The sequence below is a fragment of the Centruroides vittatus genome, unplaced genomic scaffold (genome assembly GCF_030686945.1).
Source record: "Centruroides vittatus isolate TY-2023 unplaced genomic scaffold, ASM3068694v2 contig_738, whole genome shotgun sequence".
Taxonomy (NCBI): Eukaryota; Metazoa; Arthropoda; class Arachnida; order Scorpiones; family Buthidae; genus Centruroides; species Centruroides vittatus.
This window is the reverse complement of record NW_027122474.1, coordinates 2419759-2444400: the sequence shown is the minus strand read 5'-3', so window position 1 is coordinate 2444400 and position 24642 is coordinate 2419759. Positions and strand designations below refer to the sequence as shown.

At 32.6% G+C, this 24642-nt stretch overlaps 1 protein-coding gene across 1 annotated transcript in view; it reads left to right on the top strand.

Annotated features, from left to right (window-relative positions):
* Nucleotides 1-24642, top strand: part of Appl (amyloid-beta-like protein) — a 72160-nt gene that overhangs the window by 32500 nt on the left and 15018 nt on the right. Inside the window, exons 2-3 of the mRNA XM_067277191.1 lie at nucleotides 7316-7495; nucleotides 15763-15889. Of these exons, the coding sequence (XP_067133292.1) occupies nucleotides 7316-7495; nucleotides 15763-15889 (307 nt within the window). The remainder of the gene's footprint in view (nucleotides 1-7315; nucleotides 7496-15762; nucleotides 15890-24642) is intronic.

Genomic DNA, 24642 nt, shown 5'->3' with positions numbered 1-24642 from the left:
TTGGACTTCAATGTTTGTACGAAATATTATTTCGGCTGCATTCGAATCTAATAAGAAATCGCTCCCGTTTATGGAGTGGAAATGTGCAGCCGATACGAAATTTTTCCACGTTTTCTGCTTGTCGAAAATTATATAATTTACGGGTGTAGATACAAGGGGGGGATCAGCAGAACCATTTGGCTCACGTTCCGGATATAGATGGGCCCTAAAATTTAATCTTTTTTTATATAAAAAGTTCGTATAAAGTTACTTTTTGATAAGTGGCGAAACATTTGTTGTTTTTATTGATTTAGTTACGTGTTTCTAACTTTCGTAGACGGGTGGAGCTCTTTGTGACATTGACAGACCCTATCTACCCCTCTTACATGTAATCTTGTGTGTGTGTGTGTGTATGTTACATGTTTAAGGATGGAAGAATTCTATACTATAGTTAACTAGTTATATAATTGCCTAAAACCGTTGTAAAATTAAGAAAAGCGAAGTAAAAAAATTTTAGTTTTACTATTACGAAAGTTGCATCGGCATACAAAGTTCCATTATAATTAAAATTCCAGCGACCTTGACGTGTTGGTGTTGCTTACATAAGTTTAACAAGTCAACTAATAAGTTCTATATAAGGAAAGTCAAACAATTTTGAATTTAAAACTCAATATTCTTCTCTGTTCGGACTTTCCGGAACGGTAAATAAAACCACCATCTTATTTCCTATCGAAGAGGAGGACGATGACGTCAAAGGCCATCATTATATGTGAAGAGGAACTCCTACTTCCTTTATTGCATTCCATAGATGGAACGTGATTTTATTCTTGTAAAATTCTACAGGTGTGGGCTCCAACAGACCAATAACCACCTCCTGATATACTGGCTTTTCATATTTTTGTCTTTCATAACCTTCCAAAGGCGTGCAGGTCTATATATTATATATATATATAACACACACACACAGTTGTCTGGGGAGGATCTGGTTTGGGACACGGCAACATTCTTCATTTCTTCTTCTTATTATTTTTTTTATATTATTTTAACCCGTTTATGTGCATTATAAATGACGATTTAGCTGTATTTTTAGCTCCGTAACGACAGGAAATGATTTATTTTTTAGATTTTAGCGTTATTAATCTGTTATCGTTAAGGTACCATTTGAGGGTTGGAGAAGCGATAGGAAATTTTTGGAATTAGCTCATTGCCTTCGAAATACTTTAAAGTTACTGTGTTGCTAATTGAGTATAATAGCATTTGCCAACAGCACTACTGGGATGCATTAGTTCACGATTAATTGCTCTTAAGATACGTGCGGATGCGAAGCATCGTTTCTAGATATGATGCGCCGCGAGGAAGAAGCAATCCCGGATGCAGGAAATTAAACTTAAAAAAATAAAATTAAAAAAAATATATATAGATATATGGTAACCTTAAAGCCCGAATCTCTCCGGACGGATAAAAATACTAGAAAAATCGTAAATTCTATTATAAAATCCGAAAAGTGAGTCTATAATCCGAGGTTTTTCCGTTGTTGTTTGATGTGATTTCTGCCATGTTTGTCATAGATTCAGTTTCCGAAAAAAATTGGAGTAACTCTTTACCATACTCTAGAGACTATTTTTTATCTTTTCCGAATAAACACTGCTTCTTCCTTAACATTACTTTTGAATAAAAACAGTCGAGGAAATCAGATAATGGTTAAAATGCTTTCATGTTATGTTTAAATAAAATATTGTCTCCAGTCTGTTCCTTTCTTGCATTTTATAGCTCTTTTCTTTGTTTGGTGGAGCGCGTTACTCAGTGTTTTGATGCAAGATGTAGAGCCTGGATTCGTACGAATAAAAAAATAATATATATTTTTTAATATAGGACTATACGGGCGAGAAGCGCATAATTTATTTTAAAAATATTTTCTTTCAGTTATAAGAGAGATTCTAAAATATGAAACTTTCCTTTGGGGGATATGCGGGATATGAGTTATATTTTATCGCTTTCGGGATGTTTTTTGTACCCCGAAGTTTAATATTTTCTAGATTTGTTTTAATTTTGTTATTTTAGTTTATAAAAGAATAAATTCGGCATATAACCCGCACGAGAAGCGAAGGAAATATCATCATTATTTTCAGTACTTCGTATTCTAATTTACGTGGCTTTTTTTCCTTTGTTAGTCTCCATATATTATTACACCTTACAGTTGTTTTATATGGTGATTATTTTAAGCGAAATTTATATATATTATATCTTAGATTTATCGCAGACTTATCGGGCGTGAAAAGCAGTCGATATACTTTCACCTTAGTCCCACGAAAAGTTTATCTAACATCGACAGGCAGGCCGAGTAGACACGATTGCTTCTCTACAAGAGACTCATCTTTTGCCCACTCTGATTGCCATAAAAATTGAGCTCGTCCGGTTTTTATCACGAAAGAAGTCCATTAGCATTAATGTCTCTCTGGTGCTGGTGGTATGTCTGAATATAGGAGGGGAAAAAGCCAGCCTCTAGCTTTTGACATTCACGAGATAAGGTGCCTTATCCAGCATAAACTGCGTCAATTTTCCCCTCGCTCTCCCCTCTTTTTCAGCAATATCTTCCCTCTCTTTTTTTCTTTCCCCCCCCTTCCTAGATTGGTTCGGAGATATTTTTTCCCCTTTTATGCAAACTCGGGGTGATTTTCGGTCGAATAACTTTGGGAATTTTATCCCCTTTTATAAGTCTAGGCTCGCTCACTTTACCTAGAAAAGTAGTTTTACTCGGGTTATGCGTATCTAAAAACTCGAGGCTAATGTCGTCTTAGGTTGAGGAAAAGAACACTTCTAAACCCGCTTTAAAAAAAGAAAAGAAAACTTGCATTTATTTAGTATTACATTTTGAGAAAGTTTTGCGGAAATAATGGATCGAAATTTCTGTAGTGTAATATATTTTCTTTCGAAGGTACGTCTGTGGCGTATAAATTGAAACATGTTGGCAGAGGTCAACATTCTCGACACGCGTGTAGCCAATGGCACGAAACTCCTTCTGGGACCGACGTATTAATTTTTCCCCCCTCTCTCTCTCTCTCTTTTTCCTGTTTCTTCCATCGACATCTGCCGTTTTCTTTGCGAAATGCATCCATAATATTGCATAAAAAATGTCCTTTCTTTGTTACTTTGATTATATTCTCGTCAAAGAATTTCTTCTCGCCACTCTCCTCCCTCCGGTACGAAATCTCGAGGGTGTTATTTCTGAATTTCACTTTGTATTTAACTACGTACTGATTTTTATCTTAATTTTTTTTTCCTCGGATTTTTATGATTTTTAAGTACTTTCATCCGCCCAAAGTTCTGTTTTTGTTGTACTTGCGTATAAACGATCGACCTATTTCTAAACGTTATTTTTTTTAAAAAAAAGGTGTTTTTGTTGAAGTTTTTATTGCGTGAAATTCTCAACTTTCTCATTGAGAATTTTTAATGCAACTTGCTTATTGTCGTCGTGATTTATTGCGGAAAAAACTTATCGTCTTCGCGGTTTTGCTCTCTGTCATTTTATATCTCAATTTTTCTCTTGCGGAGCGCAATATTTGGCTACAAGCATTTTGCTACTTACGTTTTTCTGATACTAGTAACTTTACAGCTTATTACTTTAGTGGCTCGTATATTTATTTTTATGGCCCACGTTGTAGCTTTATAATTTGTGGCATTATTTACTTTTACACGCAATTTGTACTCCGTGGCATATTTTTATGCGGAATCTGTACCCTGGTACCTTCTTTTCTCCTGGCCTTCACGTTTTATGGCTCGTATTTGTACTTGTAACGTACATTTTTATAGTATTTTACATGTTATCGCCTGTTTAAGGCTGTGGCATTAATATTTTTCTTAGGCAAAAATGTGAGGTAAATCTTATCTTTCCGGCAACATCCCAAAATTTTACGACTGTTTTTTTCCTCAATTTTTATTACTCTTCTTCGTTGTTTCTCATAAAAATTTATTTAAATTATACTAAAAATTTAATTTTCTTAATAATCTTTTTTTTGTTGTTTTCCAAAGATTCTACGCCAAACTTTTATCACACTTCGGTAATCTGTCTGGCCGTAATCGAAACACGAATTTCCACCAGAAGATAATTTATCGTCACTATTTTGCAACTTAATAACGTGGCACTTATTATTAATTGATACAAATTACATTAAAAGACTTAACAAAGCGTTAACACCTTCGGAATCTCTATTTGTAAAGCCTGGATTTGGTTAGATAATGTATTAAGGAGTGTATACCCAATAATAGTAGTAATGGAAATCTTTACTTGAAATTTAATTTTGTAAGTAAAAATCACAAAGATTCGTGTGGAGGGGTGAGAGGAGGAACAAAAAAAAGAGTAGAAAATGTTCGCGAAGTGTCATTCTTTGCCTCACGTTTCAAACTACTCTGTCAACGTCGTCGACACATGCACGCGTGCACGCACTAATGTTGCATTCTCGTGTTTATGGAAGTGGAGAGGAAGGTGGCACGAGATGATTTATGTCTTAGTAAATGAACGGCAACAAGATGTTGGATCCAGACGAAATTACATCAAATACGACGGTGACGTGTTGATTACGTTTGTATTTATCAAAGTCTTGTTTAAAAAGAAAAAGGGACGGAGAGGGGAGGTTGATTCCAGCGAGACACTTAACTTTTCTTGTTTTGTGTCTCGCTGGAGAATTCAACGTCGAGATTTTAGTGATAAATTGGATTTATTACGTGAAAAATTTGTATAAACGCCGCGACCGATTAAAAAGAAAGTGATAAATTAGCTTTCTTTTATAGGGCTGTAGTGTATGTATATATATAGAATCGAAGGGAGGAAATGCTCACTGAAAACGCAATTAAAATTGATTAACGAGGTTTTTATATACGTAATGAAAACGATTGTAAGGTCGCAGTTTAGGGAGGACATAAGATATTAAACACAGAGACCAGATAGTAGTGTAATTCGAGGGTATGGACATGTATAAGTGCTCCTCCCTGGAGTTTTTGTAGTAAGTCATTGATATACTGTACAAAGACGAAAACTTTGAGGTTCTCGCTTTCATTTTTATGCCTCAATAGTGGGAGGGGATATTTATTTAGATTACGGAAAAGTATTTTAAAAAATCCACAGCTTAGTTAATTCCTGTATAATCCTGGAACACGGAGGCGTGCAGAGATTCGAGATTCAATTACATTTATTGATGCACTTAATTCTAAGAAGCGCGTTGACAGTTTAACAATAAAACTAAGAATATTCTGAATCGATTTCGCGAAGAAAGCAACACGAATGGAGGGAGGGGGGAGGAGAAAGGAAAGTAGTCAAATTTAGAATCGTCAGTTTCAAGGTCTGGCCACCCACTCGCTCAGTTAGCTTCGTTCAAGGATTCCAAAAATAACCGAACCGAATGGAAATCCCAAAACCCATTAACTTCTTTTCGGTTTAAGTCGAATTAGGGGGAGGTTTCCGAGAAGGAAAACATTAGTATTATCATTATCTACGTTGCCAGTAAATAAAATTTTCGGCACGGTAAGGGGAGGTTTTATTTTTACTTTTTTTTTTTTCATGGTTCTCATCTGCAATATCTGTTCTCCAGTCCAATCTTCAATGATCTATGTATCCTCCAGCTTTATGGATGACTAGTTTTGTTCTTTCGTCGGGATAACAACAAGAGAGAAAAAAAAATGGCGAATGGAAGTTGAACGTCATCGGAAACACTTCCGAGAGCAACAATTGCTTTTCGTTTAGTACCATTTCTCTTTGTTCGATAAAAATTTCTCGTATGATAACTGATTTTTTCCATCATCTTCTCCCTTCGAACCTATATTTGTTTCGATAAATTTAATTTGTTTTTTTTTTCTTTTCAAATCTTCTATCTTTCATTTCGACGTCAAACTGTCTTTATATATAATAAATAAAAATATTAGACCAACCGATAGAAATTTTTAATAATGTCTTATCAATCTTCTATCGCAGATAACTCGATTATATCCCAGATACAATCTTTATCTGGGAAAAACGTAAGATGGAAACACTCGAAATTTCTTATTGGTTCAATTGATTGATACGTATTGTTGTTAGATGGATCGCTAGTTGTCGAAGGAACAAGAATATCGAAAATCTTTCGTATGTCTGATCCATTTTTTTTAAAAGAGAGACGATAGAATCTTAAGACCCCGTACGTAACTGGTGTGGAAGATGCACGAAACTCCTCAGAACACCACTCTAAAGCCTCGTAAGTGTATTTGTAAGACCTTTAGAAGTTTATCCTGTTACTCTCTCCAACCTCCAAGTTATGTTGGAGGAGTAGGAAAATGTTTTAATCAAAGATCGAACACCCTCCGTGTACAGGATCTTAAACACAAAGAAAACACCATCAGACGTTATCACCAAATATCCACTTGTGTCAACTAACAGTTTATTTTCGTTATATCGAAATCGTTGGGCATTTAATGGCGGTTGGATCCCCTCCCCCCTGTAAGAAAACAAGCGAAGTGTTTGATAAGTAATTTTGTTTATTTTATCAATACCGAACACTCCGCACAATAAATTCTAACCGTTAATGAACTGATATTTGCTGTCCCGTGTTTAATCTAAATCACTTCCAGATGAACTATTACACTGTAAATATTGTCTTTTATTTCTTCTTCCTTTCTCCTCTTAGTTAATAACGTAATAAATATACCTGAAGGTTATCCACTCGCCAAGAGAGATTCACAGGTTTGTAGCGATTATTAAACAATTGCCTCTAGTTATTTAACTTCGTTTTATAAAAGAAAATCGGTAGGTCCTATATGAAATTTCAGTAAAAATTGATCGATAACGGGCGTGGCAAACTTATATGCAACGTGATTCACTTTAGGATCCGCACCAACCCAATATAATAGGGAAGATCACGTTATTAATATGAAATTTATCGGTTTTTAATTGTGTAAAAACAATTGAAAGCGGTTATGTATGCATATATGTGTATAGGGCTTATATACTTCATACTCCCCCCTTTTGGCAGATTGCTGATCTTCTCAATTCGGTTTCGTACGAGTGATTAATTTATAAAGTTTATCTTAATTACGGTTACTGATATCACCAGTAAAAATGGCTGATTTACCCGTTTATAACGTAATAAAAACCTCATCTAATCACGCTAGATTTATAGAAAAACACATAAAGAAATGTGATCGTCGCTATATAAACCCCGAGAATGGTTCTGGATAGGTGTGTCTTCGTGCGTTAAATCACTTACTCGATCCTATAACACTTTAATTGTCTCATTTAGTAACGGTACCTAAGAAAATGAGGGGTTTAAGATGATATAATGACATTTTGTTTTCTTCTTTCTTTTTCTAGGCAGTGGCAAGTAGTTTGGAGCCGGGATTGAGCCACTTCCAACCCATGGTGGCTCTTCTCTGCGGTCACGGTAAGATACAAAACCAATATTTGGACGAAAATCGCCGTTGGGTATCGGATTCTGATACTAAATCTACCTGCACCAAAAATAAACTAGAAATATTGGAATATTGCCGCAAGGTAAGCAGTAGAAAAGTTTTCAGTGGGTACGAGGTAAACAAAGATTTTCTTGAATATTCCCCCCTCCCCCTTTGCTCGGTATGAAATTGTTACAGGGGGGTGTCGTGTTAGTTCGCAACGTGTCTGCAATTCGTGGACTCCAGCTCTAAACTTCTGTTAATGTAGTCCTCGTTGAAAATGATCTCTCGAATATGGAACTGGAGCGTGTTTGATGCATTACATAAATTACAGTCGTCATAACAATCGATTGTGACCCACTTTTAATTTCCACACGAAAATAAATTTGAGTGAAATTCAACGGAAAAAATAGTCAAAAATTCTTGTTTAATTCGCTTGTTTGATTAAATAATACGGAATTTTCTCTCGAAATCTTAAATACCTAATTAGAAGAGGAATAAATCGGGATACGTCCCATCACGGGTTTGGTCCCAATCCAAATCTTATATTGTCACCGTTCCAGATTCATTTTGGATAATTTTCTAGTGTAGGATGTCTCCGAAAGTGATTTTCGTGAAGCTGTGGTGCCAAGTATGACTTCACTAACGTGTGCTACCTATACACTAACTACAGTAATCTATCCAATTGTGTCGGTTAGATAACTACTTATCCAACAATGCCAGCACTACCAATTGGGATGTGGTCCTATATCTGTTAAACTATAGCTTCCATTATCATCCATCACTTGTAACTATGATTTAAACTGATTACTTAACTACAATAATTGATTCGTTCTCGATACTCAAGGCTTAATAGGTCACGAAAGGTCAAAGTTCTAGGTAAATTAAAAGATCCCAGATGATTTAATAAGTAGGAACTATTCGACTATTCTTCCTTTCACATATTTCCACTGGAATACGATGCCTACTCGAGCTTTAATCCATAATTTTGATTCACCCCCTTTTATATTTATGAAATGTATAGTTATTTTCCGTAAATTACACCTGATTTAACTATGTAAAGCCAGTGTTAGTTACAGTTGCGTGTAATTCTCTCGCTCCCTCAGGATGCTGACTTAGATTCTTCGTTATCCAATATTTTATCCTACTCGCTCTCAATTATTAATTATATTTCCAATAATTAGATAATTATATTGAAGCACTCTTTATACCGTTAAAGTTTCGGAAATATTTCGAACAATCCACTAAAATTTTAACTTCCAAATCGTATGTAAATTAGGCTGGATGATACTAACTGATGATTGATAAATAATTTGGGGAGGGATCATCATGAAATTCTCGTGTATGTAAATAAAAATATAATAGGTCTAATCGGCATTTAATTGGTCATTTATGCAGACAGTGTGAGCGAATGTGATTACAAAATGTGACAGATGTTCTCCTGAGAGACATTTTAATTATCGGAAATAGCAAGAATCGAGGAGGAAGAGGAATAAGAATGAAAAAACACCAAACCTTTATCGAATGTCTCGCTATTCTTGTATTTAATCATTCTAATCTGGTTTTATCGGTATTTTTGCTAATGTCTAAAGCACAAATTACTTTATATAATTTGTAAGTGATTTGATTAACGAATATTTGTAGTTGGTAGTTTGTTTGTCCGGAAAAAAAGGGAGAGAAATTTAATCCTTGACTTGATAATTTTGGAATTAAATTGATCTCTTGGAGGCTCGGAAATCTTTAAATTTGTTCCTTTTTTTTAGCTTCTGCTACCAATTTTCTTAATCAAAAATGGCTCCGGTAACAGGAAATTGAAGCGAAAATAGCGCTAAAAGAGATGAAGTCGGTCACGGAAATTCGCGTTGTAGCGACGTAAGTTTCCCGTCTTTTGCGTCTAACCCAGAAGAGTTTTATCGATTAAGTTTCTGGCAGTATTATGAAAGCATTAAATAATGAAGTGATTCTAATGATTCTACGAATGCCACGTCCAATCGGAGAGAGAGAGAGAGAGGGCGCGAGTCATTAAAACACGCAGAATCGGTCCAGTTCGCCGGCAGCCATTACGAGAATCGAAAAATAATCCACTTTTAATTAATATTCACATATAATTATGTAAAATTTGCCCCGTAGCAACCCGTTTAAACGACACTTTTTCGACACCAGACGTTGAGTTTTGTATATATTTCCTTGTTTGTGTGTGTGTAACTTATATATATACTGTATTTTACTTTGAGATGCGTTGCAACCGGGCGAATTTATTGAGTATACGAAAAACCCTCTCCAGATGTTATCAAATTGTCAAACTTGTTTTCTTCCACCTGTCATTCCTGGAGGAATTTGTTACCGAACGCCCCATCCGATCAGTATGTATTGGAAAGTGTATTGTCGAGGCAAAATTACAGTTTCCTTCCTCACCCCCAGCCGTTACGGAGCATGCGCCGATGGTAATCCGTTGTCGGATGTCCGACTTCGATCGGCCGGCCACCGTTCGTCCCCCCTCGTCTACTGTGAAAAGGATCAAAAGCAAAAGCCTGGGGCGTTAAAAGATACTTTCCTTTTCTAGAAAACTACTCAAGAAATCATTAGTTTCCGGAGCAGTTTCGATAGTTTAATCGTAGGGAGTAGTAGGAAAAAAAAAATAAGATAAAATAAAAATATATGTTGTGTGTACTCCGAAAACGAAAGTGTTACCCTGCCCTTTTTAAAAGGGACACGACTAATTACTGTTTGAAATTAGGTCAGATCAGCCTTATCCTTGTCTCGTTTTTTGTTGGATGATTAACGTATACACGTACCGTACTCGCAGCCATGAATGTGACGATGAAGTAGTGTGCCATAGGTGGAATTTTCGTGAGTTTAAGGCCAAACACGAGAAAATCCGCGTACGCGTGAAGTCGTAACAGAGCAAAAATGTAATAGAAAACAAGGCCTTACTGTGCTCCGTTGCACGATAAGACAATGAACGTTTGAGTTTTAATGGCTCAAGGTACGGTACTTCTAAACAATTAAGTCGAATAATTTAATGGAGTGGAGTTAGAAATTCTATACTCTCGATAGGATTAATTAGAAGAATAACAATATTTCTGTAGATTTTTCGAGTAATTTGATAACCGAGAAGATAAACTGATTGGATAGAATTTGCTGGGAGTGTAGACAGTGTGAAGACAAGTGGAGACAAAAGATGTAAAAGGAGAAAGGTTGATGGAAATGAAATTGTATCGATTGGCCTGCCCGAGTACGGAATGAAATCAATAAATCAAATTTTGTCTTAATTGTGTTTAGTTATCGATTTTATCGATTAGTAATCACAATTATCGGTCAATAAATCTCCTATAGAATACACACGTACGGGGCACAGGTCGTCTCTACACGAGTGCGTACAATTAATATTTAAGTTGACGGCCGTATATACACGTATATCACGCAGTGTGTACTGTTAGGCATTACGTAAAATGGCATCCTGGAAAATGTATGGAATCGATCGCGGTTTCTCGAAAACTTTTTAAATAAAAACGGGCGACTTTGTAAATTATCGACACACGAAAACTGTGCTTTTGAGTAGCGCTGCCTTTCCGATTTCTGAATCTTTCATTTGATGTATCCAGTTATTCGGTACGGACACCTTCCAAAAAGCAAGATGATATTCCTTTTTTTTTTTTTTTTCCTCTTTACAAAAGGTGGGATAAAATATAAATGGGACTTATTGTAAATTCATAGCGTATTTTAAAACTCTCTATACACTATCTGCTTTGGTAGTTGGAAAAAGTAATCTTCGATATCGTGGAAAATGGAATTCAATCAGTTCGACAGCTTCTCTACAACCTTGAAAAATCCTACTTTTCCTCTACTTGATCTCGTTTCTTTATATATATATACAGTATACCACTTGCTTCTTATAAGTAAAAGTTTAGAATATAAATCTGCCAACTATTGTACGTGAGGTTTATTGCATTTTTAATTTTTTTTTCGCAGAATGATTTTCTTCTTTCTATTCTTTAAAGGTATTAAGTTTCCGCGCGATTTTTATGGCACCCTTCTTGGTGGCATTGGGGGAATGGAAACTAGTCATCAGATCGATACAAAATACTGCTAGATGTAAATATACGGTACTTCGAAGGCCAAAGAATTATATTGGAAATCGTAAAGTACATTTATGGCTTGCTATCTTTCGTACTTATTCCCGGGTAATCCTTACTTTTTCCATATTCTTTGAATCTGATTGAGTGGGACCCCGTACTTAGCTTTTTCACGACGTCGTCAGAAAAGCTGGTGCCAACAGCTTCAGACTAAGTTTTTATAGCCGGGGATAAGAAATGCAGTAGAATTGACATTAACTCTGCCATCTTTCTGAATCCCTCTTTGCTCCGAGAATTCTGAGCAGTTTTCAACACGTAATGGGGGAGATACGCCATTGAGAGATGCCATCTAGTATTACCCTACTTTTATAACTTGTCTCATTTCGCAAAGTTTAAGTCGTGGAATAAGAAAATCTACTGTTGACAGTCTTTTCCCCCGTTTTTTTTTTTTTTTTCAGTATAGCTTCGCTTCAAAAGTGAAGCGAAATCTCGATGTACCGGACCTGATTAACGAGCGCTGTGCTTAGCATTCGGCATCCCACTACGTATGCACAATGCTAAATTGTTTACGGATGGCAAATTCTGCGAATTTAACGATATTTTAAAGCAAGTTTTAATAGATTTGTACAGAAGTTACACGTTGAGATTCAATAGTAAGCGCCTTATTTGTCACTCGTTAATGAAACTTTAATGGAAAACGCATTAGGTTACTGCATTGTTGTTCTTTCTTTCAGAACTCCCAATACATCATAAATCTGTCTTAACAGGAATAACATTTGCGACCATAATTAGGAACTTTGCCATTGTTTAAATCGGTACAACGCTCCGGTTTTCTTAATTACTGCTCTACTACCGTGCGCTAATCCAATTAGATACACGTTACGTTCGTCGTCGACGTCGAAGAATATTTTCTAGGTCATCTCGTCCTTCCAACCTCTACAGATTTGGCTGGATAACTAGAATTCTATCGTAATGCTTTCTAGAAGGAAAATGTCAAGGTCAGGCATCCGTTCAATAAAGGCCAGGTTACATCTTGTCTCCCCCCCCCCCTGTTTTTGATATATAACGATGCGTATAATACGACGACAGTGTCGAAGAAAAATAGTAGAAAGCTATGCTGTATGGGTTAAAGTCGCTTTCTGGAAAGACTCCGGATAAAAATGACTGTCAGATATTTTGCTTAGCTCCCCCGAGAATTCCAAGATACACACATTGTCAGAGAAGGACGATCGATGCGGGAGAAATACTTGCAGCTACTACTCCATTCTGGGTATATCTACAATAGGGAACTAATTCTTTTGATAAATTATTCTACTACTGCAAATTTATTGACGATTCTCTCCTAAAATTTTATTATTTTTAATAATGCCAGAGTCTTGCCAAATTGCAAAAGATGTGCGAATTTTTGCACTTTAGTTTCAAAATTTTCTGATACATATATATGTATTTTAATTTGGCAAAGGTTATCTAATGTTTTTTGGCTTCCGGCACTTCATTTTTTTTTTAATATTTAATTAGCTCTCGGTAGGTTGCTTAAATTAAAAAGCGGAAACGGTGCGGCGAGAAATTGGTTCTCCCATAATATTTTTTTTTGAATAATGAATAATTATTTATTTTTGATTCGGCCGGATTTTAAAAATTTACGATTTAGTTTATTGGCCGCACGACGGAACGATTTTAAGATCGGATGTTTTTAAGTACTCCGATAATTCGGACGAGTCCGGTTACATTATTTTATTATCTTTCTGTGCAACTGCCGGGAAAAAAGATGGAAGGAAAGTAGTTATAAAAAGAGTTACATCGAAAATACAAAGTGATTTATCATTCCAGTTTTTAATATCAACCCTGGCGCGATTGCGTTAATATTATTTTTCTTTTTTGTAACGACACACACTCTCCAAAATTTTAAAATATGTAAATTTGCATTGGAAGTTTAATTTGGAGAATTTAATCTTGATTTATTGCAATTGTTTTAAACTGGGATAATTAGTAACCACTACGTAATTTCTTTCTTTCTACTTTTATTCTAGAAATTGTTAATTTTCTGTTTCTGTAAAAATATTTGCTCTGCCGTTCCAATTTTTTAAAATTTTATCATTGCCAGTTGTACGATTCAACTTCTTTTTATTAAGTGTACACTTTGTTTTTTTTTCTTTTTTAATAAAAATTAAAATTTTTATTCCAATTCATAGTAACTAAAAAAAAATATTTAAAAGAAACTATTTAATTTATTTTTATTTATAGAGAATAGGTACGACCCCTAAAACCCATTAATAATTCAATTAAATTTGTTTAGTGAGTTTATAAGGCTCAAAACAACAACAAAATTTTATTGTTTAAAGTTTGTTACAAACTTTAACAGTAATATATATATATATGTATCTGTATAATTTTATTTTCTTTTTAATTAAATTTCCTCGTCGTAAATAGAAAACTGTTCGTCGATACCACATTAGGTACGAAGATAGCATTGTAGTTTTGCAATGAATATGATAAACTCGTTCGAATCTGACGATCGATCAAATTGAAGCCGTCTTTATAGTTTTAAAGTATCGAATTACTATACTTTGCATAATAAAATCATCATCATAATGGATATGTCCTCTTAAGACGACCATCCTAATGCTGTTATATTCTCCAGGTGTGAATAAAAACTTTCATTTCTTTCAATTGAGAATAAAAGAATATATTCATATTATTTTATAAAATTTATCCTTCTAATATTAACTCGTAATTTTTTGCAAATTTTTGATCACGTTAATCTTTTCTTCGGTACTATCGGCAAGGATATTAGTTGTTGTTTTTTTCTTGTTTTCTCCTTTATGTAATGGTTAATGAATGTAGTAAGCAGAGACGAAAAACGGACAACACGGAATATGTCTTACCGTAATCTTAAGTACTGTGCTTTTATGTTTCCATCTGCGGAGAAAAAATGGACACGGATGACTATAAATCAAGAGTCCACCTATAGATAATTGAAAAGTCAGAACAATTTAATATCAAACTATATTACTGAATGAAACTTCATTTTTCCATTTGTCCAAAGATGATTAATGTTTAAAATCTTTTATATTTTACCAAAAATATATATATTATATATATATATATATATTATATATATATATATATATATATATATATATAGAGTGTGTTATAACATAAAACTTGATAAATTTCTCTTCCTTTCATTAACCGGCAGTGATAAAGTATTTCCTTATGCTGTAGCCTCTATTCAGTAAAAAGCAGTTTTAAAATGAGATATATTCTATATCATAATGTAAACATTCTTTTTATTAGAATCCATCCTTTAATGATTATCTAGAATTTCATATAAAAACTAAAGTGATTTTAAAATGAATTTTTGCACCCATTTTTGTTGATAAATTTAGTGTACTTCATCTAAATTATGATAGAAATATTCTAATAATTCCGATGCTTAAAATTTAATATATGATTGCAATGTAGAAACTCTTGTTAAATATTTTAATATTAATGTCCTAAAGTAGCTCATTCCCGTGTGAATTATTAAATGTATCTTCCATAAAATGACTACTCGTAGCAATCGTATAAAATTGTTATTGATGAATAAACTGAAGCTGTTCTCGGTGGGTGAGTCACGTTGTTATCCGGTTATCGATATATCTAAAGAGTTTTCTTAAATTGCATTTCTGCTATTGTTTGACCATAATCCATTTCAATATTTTTTCTTGGAAAATTGTTGAGATTTTAATCCGTGACATAAAATTCCGTCAAAGTTCCGGATGTTGACTTATTCTTCAAATACAGACCAAAATCTCTTGCTTTCTTCTGTGATCTTTCTTCTTTCTTTTGGCATTTTTTAAAATCCTTTCTAAAATAACATGGATTCTCCATTTTCCAAACAGGATTTTTTGTTCTAATTGAATTGGATCCAAAAAGGATGGGTTTTTTTTTTGTTTTTGACAAGGATGTCTTCTATATTTTTCTTTATATTTTCCTAGTTTTGTCTTTGATGCATCAAGCCATAAAAATGTAATTGTTTGACTTTCTCCACGGGTCCAAAGCTTAACCTTGTGTGACAAGAGCTTAAATTTTTTAAGAAACCTTAAAATAATAAGTTGCCAAATACATTAACTATTTATACAGTTCCATAATCATATATTTTAACACTCGATTTATATGATAAAACAGTACATAATATCTTTTTTAATTGTAAAGACTTGATGTTATATTTTATAAGTATATGTAATGCATTTTTCTATAGATATAATTTTGATATAAGTTTCAAAGATATCTATTATATTCTTTCACAAAGGTTTATCCAAAGCGAGATATACGTAATATCGTGGAATCCAGCAGATTCTATAAAATCGAGAATTGGTGTAAAGTTGGCCAGAAGAAATGCAAAGGTTCTCATTGGGTGAAACCATTCAGATGTCTTGGTAGGTATCTTTCTGTAACAAATTTAATAACATGCTGTTACAATTTCACTAGATACTAGTTTAAAAAAATTAAAGAATTGGTGCCGACATACATTGTTCTATAAATTTATAGCCTTGCATATTTAATTTAAAAAAATACTATAATTTTATAAAAAATTGCTATTTGTAATTAATGATTGAATAAATGTCTTTGTATCTTATTTATTATATTTATTGTAGGAAATCATTTTTTCAGAACTTTTTTAAATACAAAAATCAAGTAACTATGTTTGGATTCAGATACATACATTAGTATTGCTTATAATAAACTTATTCAAAGTTTTTTTCTTTGTTTATGTTTACTTTTACAGAATGTGTATGCACTCTTTGTTGTAAATTGCTGTGTTCTTTAACTACATGCAGTATCTTTTCATCATTTTATATATATATATTCTTCGTGTACCATAGATTTATTACACATTTAGCGATGTGACTAAAATCTGTTGGCGCGTTTCGGTAGAATTGGTTTGAGTTTGGCCCTACCTTGGATGACGATCACTTCGATCTCAGCCGCGTGTCTCGCGTCCTTTGTTCGTCTGTGAAGATTAACGGAGACACTGATCCTGGAGAAATATCTTACTTTATTCGTTGCGTTTGCTAGATATATACAGTAGTATTATTTACTATTGAGAGGTATTTACAGTAGGTTAGGTTGGCATGGAACACAAAGAGAAACGTCTCTCCTTATCAGTGTCTGAGAGACTCACTGAGAGTGACGTCAGTGGGCGAAGGTCGCAGTGGCACCCTCTGCCCTACACACACAACTTAGTTCTACTTTTTTTTTACAATGAAAAAGTAATCTGTTTCATATATACAGTATATATATATATATATATATAATGGGTGTGTGATGTGAAGATGGCAGTCTTTTTAAGTCAGTTACTGAGATTACTTAGTCATACCTAAAAATTGTATATAGATGACTAAAGGCTTGGACTCCTCCTCAACTAACAAATACTTGACAGTGCTTGGAAAGACTATATATATAAAGTTTGTGCCAGATTTTATTGCATTACTGTACAAAAGTGTTAATAAAAAAACATGTAGAAAATGTTTTTAAAAATAATTATATATATATATATATATATATATAATTATTTAAACTTTTAAATATAATAAATGTCAATTGGAAAATTTGAATCTAATTTTACATTACTCAAGAATAGATCATAACAAAATTATATCACTTTAATTGAGAATATCATTTGTTGTTGTAAATTTGTTTACGTGGGCAATGAAATAATTGTGAAAAATAGAGATAAACGTAATTGACTGGAGAGGGGAGAGAATTTTGAATGAAATTACTTGGTAGATTTGACATGTTGCAGATGTTGTGTATGGTGGTAGTTGGAGAGGCTACTTGAGTGTCAAATTCAGTGAGGTTTTTCCAGCTGTTGTGATATTAATGTTTATAATGTAAGCTGTCATAGTTTGGAAGTTCTTAAAGAAAATACCTTTTTCCTTAGAAAATTTTATAAAATAATAATGAAAAATAATCTTAGTTTTGAACAAGTTTTATATAAGTTAACAAGAACATCTTGCTCCTTACGATAGAATGTATAACTAAGTATAACCATATTGGCAAATATTAATAGATAAATAAAAATCTTTTTGTTAAAAATTTTAACGTCCTTCAGTTTAAAGTTTACCAGTTTTTTCCTTATTCAGATATTAAATGCTGTATTCTTACTGTAATAAACTGTTTAAAATCTAAACTCACCAGGTTCTAAATAATAATTTTATTATTTTTTTTTATAAATCAAAAATAGGATATATTACATAAACAAAAAATTCAAATTACCTAGATTACCTATGGGAACATTGAATTGCTATAATAGCAGAGGCTATTTTTACTTGATAGGAAATTCTTTATACATTTATCAGCTATTTTAAATGATTTATACTGATATTTTTTTTTGAAAGCTGAAAAAAAGAACTTATGCTGAAAATAACAGAATTTATCACATGAAAATTAGGTTAATGTTACCCTTGGTGCCAAGATGGCAGCTCGTTTCTGATTCCAGCAAGGAAACAGTGGGAAGCACATTCTAACTTAACCTAACCTATTCTAATAAATTACCACAATTATTACCAACCAAATTATTAGAATAGGTTAGGTTAGAATGTGCATCCAACTGTTTCCTTGCTGGAATCAGAGACGAGCCACCATCTTGGCACCAAGGGTTACATTAACGAAAAGTATACTTGTTCTCCAGGAGCAAATCAACTTCCTTAGACAATTTACTGGAAAATACTTAAATTTTGATATGCTTCTTTCTTCACACGATACTGGATTTTACAAATTAACTAGAGTAATTTGTCAAAATATTCAAATAAAATTAATAATGAGTCTGAATATAAACAACTCTACTAAATCTGATGCATTGCAATAACACTCCTTCAACTGCAAAATTTATTAGTAATTTATAATTATTATTGCCAAATTAGCTCGTTGATTTATGGCAGTTGAAGGTGTGAGCCTGAATAATTAAAAATAGAGGTTTATAAAGATGCATTCATTAAATATTACATCTGACGATGGATAGAATTATACTTTGCACATGCAAAGTAACCGTGATTACGTAAAAAACTTTAGATTATAAATTTAATTTTATATTAAAGTTACTTTTATTTTATATAAAGAAACAAGATTAAGAAACTTACAATCTACATAAAAATGTTAAATTCAGATTCATTTTATTTAATTCCTTATCACATATGCTAGTGTAATAGTATTCAAAATGTTTTTCTATTAAAATTTTGACACAATTTAAAGCAGTTTTACATTTTAAAAGTTGTTCCACTTTTATTATTTTAAATGGAACATTAGAAAACATGTTTCAAGCAAAAAACATTTATGAAATTGTAATAAAAGCAAATTCCATTTGGTAATATGGTCAGAACTAATAGTTGATTTAAATAGTACATAAAATTTAAAATTACAAAAGTTTTTTTTTGCAATATAGTAATATATTTAAAATGGTTTATATCTAAATTTTGAATGACAAAGGAAAACATTAAATCAAACAGTGAGACTAACAACAGCTGTCTGACTTTAAGATTTGCGAATCAATAATCTTATTTCTTTTTTACTTAATAACTGCATTACATCAAAATTCCTATTATGGATCCTATGGATCCATAATTGAATTGTAGCTGGTAAGGTTGCACTATGACTAATTTGGACCAACTATTGCCCATGAAATATTGGATTTCTTTGAATGATTACTATTTTATAAATGTTTTGTCTGACAATTATCAATTTACTAAAATTATCAAAATCTAAACACTAATTTTTATTGTGTGTGTGTGTATAGGCACATGTACACTACACTCATATCTGAATTTTTGTAATAGATTTTTAGGTTAATGTTACCTGTGGTTCCAAAATGGCGGCTGGTCTCTGATTTCAGCAAATAGAAGAAAGGAAACAGTGGGGATGCACGTTCTAACCTAACCTATTCTAATAAATTACCATAATTATTACCAACAAAATTATTGGAATAGGTTAGGTTAGGTTAGAACGTGCTTCCCCACTGTTTCCTTTCTTCTATTTGCTGGAATCAGAGACCAGTTGCCATTTTGGAACCATGGGTAACATTAACCGATTTTTATGGTTATTAAGTAGAAACGGTGGTTTATATTTCAATCTCTTGAATTCAAATTATTGTTATATTTATTTTATATCATGTGAAGTAATTTTTGCTTTAACATTTTTAGACTTGCAATAAAGATATTTAAAGAAATGAAACAAATATGCTTTAATTAAAATAAATGTAAAGAAGTTGACTGAAAAGGATGATTAGGTAATAAACCAAAAAGAATTTGAAAAAATAGGTGATAAGTTGAAATTGCATGCTACATTACATACCGATGATTTCTCTCAATGTGCCACTTTAAGTATGCATACCACAGGTTTGCAATCCTTAACCTAGTAGAAGAAATACAGTATAACTGTTCATTTCTGAGAATTATCTGCAGTATGTAATTATATATATTAATCTTTTGATGGTGATCTTGCACTCGTGTAAAGGAATATGATACTAGTATTTGCAAATGTTTATTTACATGTTAACAACATTTGCATACACATGTAAAGATTAACCTTACTGTAAATATAATTAGTGAAGAAATCATAAAATTATTCTGTAGTATTTTTACTAGGGAATGATTCTTTGATTTCTTGTTTGAAATATTTACTAAATTGAGAGTTTTAATATGTTTTATCCAGAATTTTTCAATTAAACTATTGTACGTTTATATTTAGGAATATGTTTGTATCATGTTCCAACTCATTTTACTGCATTTTGCAACAGACCAGACAAGTGTAATCTTCTGCAGTTATATAACATAATAATCTATTATTATATTCTTTAAGTTTCTAGAATCACATTAGATTCCAGAAATGTATATAAATTGATCTTCAGTTTTTCCACTTCTGCTCACACATACTTGTTCCTTGATGTATCCTCTCTCCATCATTTTGGGTTGAAAAAATTGTAACCTATAAATTCCCACTGTTGTCCATTTGTCTGTTTTTCCTTAATCTTGGGAACAGAGTTAGTTAGAACTCTGGCATATTGAAAGGGTATTTGATTGTGTAGAAGTTAACTCACCATATGGACAGCCTTTACAAAATCTTTTTGTAATTGACTTTTTGATATCTTTACTAACATGCTTATCAGTTTGGTCTTAATTAAAATAAGTAAAGAATGTTGTTTTTCTATAATACAACCACTACAAAAACTGGATAAACTATGACTAACCTCAAATTAAACCCACATCCAGTAAAAAAAACAATGATAGCTGAAGGTTATCAAAAACAAATGTTTTTGATAATCTTCAGCTATCATTGCTTTTTCTAGCTTAGCCTTAAAATTTTTAATAAGTACAAAATGTCGCAGGCCAAATGATGGTTTAAAAAAGAAAAGACAAAAGAATTCAAGTATTATTATATTCTGTATATGAGGATCATTCAAAAAGAAACGAGCTGGAGGCTGAAATGTGAAAACCGATGACAGAATTGTAATATTGTTGCGTGTGTAAGAATGTGTGGTTCCGACAACAGCATGGAAGATCACAGCCTGCTGCTAGAGGGTCATGGGTGCGTACCACGTGACTACAAAGCTAGCAGTAGCACACGTCAATCGTCCACTGTGGTCAGTTGTGTTGTAAACAATGAAATGGAGGCGTCAAAAGAAGAGCAAAGGGGTGGTGTTCGTTTTCTGACAGCAAAAGGAGTAGGGGGAACGGACATTCATTGAAGAATGTCACAAGTGTACGGTGAACACTGCATGTCCCTTGCAAGGGTCGAGGCGTGGTACAAGCGCTTCAGGGAAGGGCGGGTGTCGTTAGCCAATGCACGGTCAGGAACACCACACCGCATTACCGATGACATTGTTCAGCTGGTTGATGGAGTCAATCGTCCACCACAGTTAGTTCGTGTTTAACACGACTGACTGTGGTGGACGATTGACGTGTGCTTCTGCTAGCTTTGTAGTCACGTGGTATGCACCCGTGACCCTCTAGCGGCAGGCTGTGATCTTCCATGCTGTTGTCAGAACCACACATTCTTACACACGCAGCGATATTACAACTCTGTCATCAATTTTCACATTTCAGCCTCCGGCTCGTTTCTTTTTGAATGATCCTCATATATGAACAAATTGGATGGAGCCTGGTTCCTGTTTGTGGAAAAACATTTTTAGAAAACAAATTTCTGTCTTCTGTTTAAATGCCATTTAAAGATCTGATTTCTGTTGTGAAAACTGTGCAAGTGGGAACTTCAAACAAATTGGGGGAAAAATTCTATTTTCCAAAAAAAATATAAAAAGTGTAGATTAACAGCACATTGATGCCATTGAAATAACTTTGGAATGCCAAGATGAATGGTAGTATGGTTGATAACAAGTTAAAATATAGTTTCAATTTACAATGGATTTCTATTTGGAGACTTTTTGTATGTTTAATATAAAAAAAAAAAATGGTGATAACTGGGTGGTTCTAAATGCCTGATAAGTCTATATAATATTGCATGTGTGTGTATATATTATTAGTTATTGTATGTACTGTAACACAATACAGTGGTTGTATTTAATTACTTCAAATCAGTATTTAATTACTTCAAATCAGTATTTAATAATTCAATTATAATGTGCTTTTTATTAGCAAAAATTCACAAATGGAAATATGCAAGCATATTCAAAGATACTATCAATAAAATCATTTTGAGAAAGTATTGAAGTCTTTGTGCAGAATTTTATTTATGGTAATAATTTTTAATAATCCACATTAATTTTATAAAATTGAAATTAGAATATTCCCAGACCAAAGAAAATTAGTTGTCGCTTCAAAAAAAACCAAAAGTGTATGAACGAGAGTTGTGTGTTTGCCCATTTCAGTATTCCATTTAACATTTAATAATTGTACTGTATTATTAGTGAGTGCACCAATTATTTTAACCCAAAAACTTTTTACCAAAATCTTTTTATTACACTGAAAGTTTTCATAAACACACCAACTTGCTGTGTGTGAGGGCTCAGTGCCATGTCATCCACTGTATATTTTTAGGAATGTGCTTTCCTTATCATTCAAAATGGCATGCTACATGAACTTTGTTTGATTTAAAAAGTAATAATTTATCCAGAAAAAAATTATGATTGTATGGGAAAAACGTTAATATACATTCATTACTATTTATGAATTCTTCCACTATTAATGTTGATGTTGAATTCAAATAATTCTGAATAAGTACATGTATTTCGGTCTTGGATGTTGCCATTTCTGTTTTTTCCTCATTTCCTCTTTGATATTCAAACAAATCGTCTCGTCAACATAGTTGAGGTGATGAGCTAAAACTAAGCTGATAATGTCACTTGTTTAGTTTAGGAATGAGTTTTTACAGAATGATAAAGCAATGATAAAATCAGGAAAGGTGTTTTTTTCCAGTTTTGGTCATCATAGGTATGAGTGGTCTAAGTATATTACCCACATGCTGATATTTGCTGATTATACAATATCTTACACTCCATTCTTAACATTTTGTCCATCTTTCTTGAAAGTAAAACAATGTTGGATAACAAAAAGCTTTCTAATATTAATATGGCATACATTTAGATTTCTTTGAAGCAATCAATGTTTTATTTTGGCATATCTTCTGCGTTGTTGTCGCAATCATTCTCATTTTCTATTGGCTATGACACTCCTGTTTCTACTTGCAACGGAAGTTGATATTTTTAACTAAACTTTTTTGGATTATTTCTATGCTACAGAAATGGAAAATATTTGTGGTTTTTGTTTTAGCGTTACTTTTCCACAAGCGGAAATTGAGCTTTACAACTTACAAGTATTGTTATTTTGGCATGTTGATACACAAGATTTATTAACTAATTCAACACCAATATAAATTTACCTTTTACTCATTACACTAAAAATTTGACATTTTCGGCTTACTGAATTTCAAAATAAACACATTTAACCTTGAATATTAATTACAAAATTAAGTATCAGATTGTGTCAAGCACTTAGTTTTGAAATTATTAACAATTCAAGGAGAAAGACATTTAAAAAAAAAGAATACAACCGAAATAAAGCAATTGACCTTTATCAGTTTGTATTTTTTCTCCTGTAAAAGGATAACTATTACAAGATTCTTTCACTTGACTCTTTTTTATTGTTGTTTTTATTAGGATAAAAAAATTTGACTTAATTAATAGAAATAAATAAACAATGTAAATACAGACAAATCTATTAAATTAAATATTGTTTTTATTTGGGTAATGCTTAATGTCTTCTTGTGTAAGTTTATCAACTTTTTAAAATCATTATTTTTATTTTTATGACACTTGTAATTAGTTTATAATATGTGATACAAATTGTAATTAATCATTTCAAACAGATGAAAGGGTTAATTCATTATTAATTAGAAATTACTTTTACAAGCGTTGAGATGATTCTTTTCTTAAACTTTGAAAATGGCTATTTTTAGTTATGAGTAACTGTAAATAATTAACTATTTATACTTACAGAAATATTTAAAAACTACACATGATTGCCATCTATATGCTAATCGTTGAGTGCGGTACAATGTACAATAATGCCTGTGCAATACTTTAAAAATACACCTTACTCCCAAAATAGTCATTAATTATTGAAAAAAACCAATTCACAATCATCACGTTTGCATGTATCGCCTTCTCGCTGATATTCTGTGTCTTTTTTCTTTGCTAGAGAGCTGCTAAATTTTCGGAAGATTTCACTTAGTTTGGCTACTACTTGACTATAAGGAAATAAGTATATAAAGAAAAGAATATGTTAAATATTTCCTAATAATTATTTGTTAATATTTGATATGCTGAAATTTTATAAAAAAAGAAAATTTTAAGATAATTTCAAGAGACAGATACGACAATCTGCTCACGTAAGGTTGGCAACTGTGAAATCACACAAATTTCTGGATTTTAGAGTGGTCTCAGATGTTTTCTAGTGGTTCATATACAACTGCTGGGGCTTCCTATTACCTTAACTTCAGTATGATAGAGTATACAACTGAAATGGCCAAACTTGGTCACTATAGGACCACATATTACACATCATAAATACATGAGAGCTGCATCTTCTTTTTGAAACGATATATAATATATAGTTAAATTGCTATAGTTATCATTGTTCCATAGTAAATATCAATATCACTTTTATCCTAGTAAATATTTAAT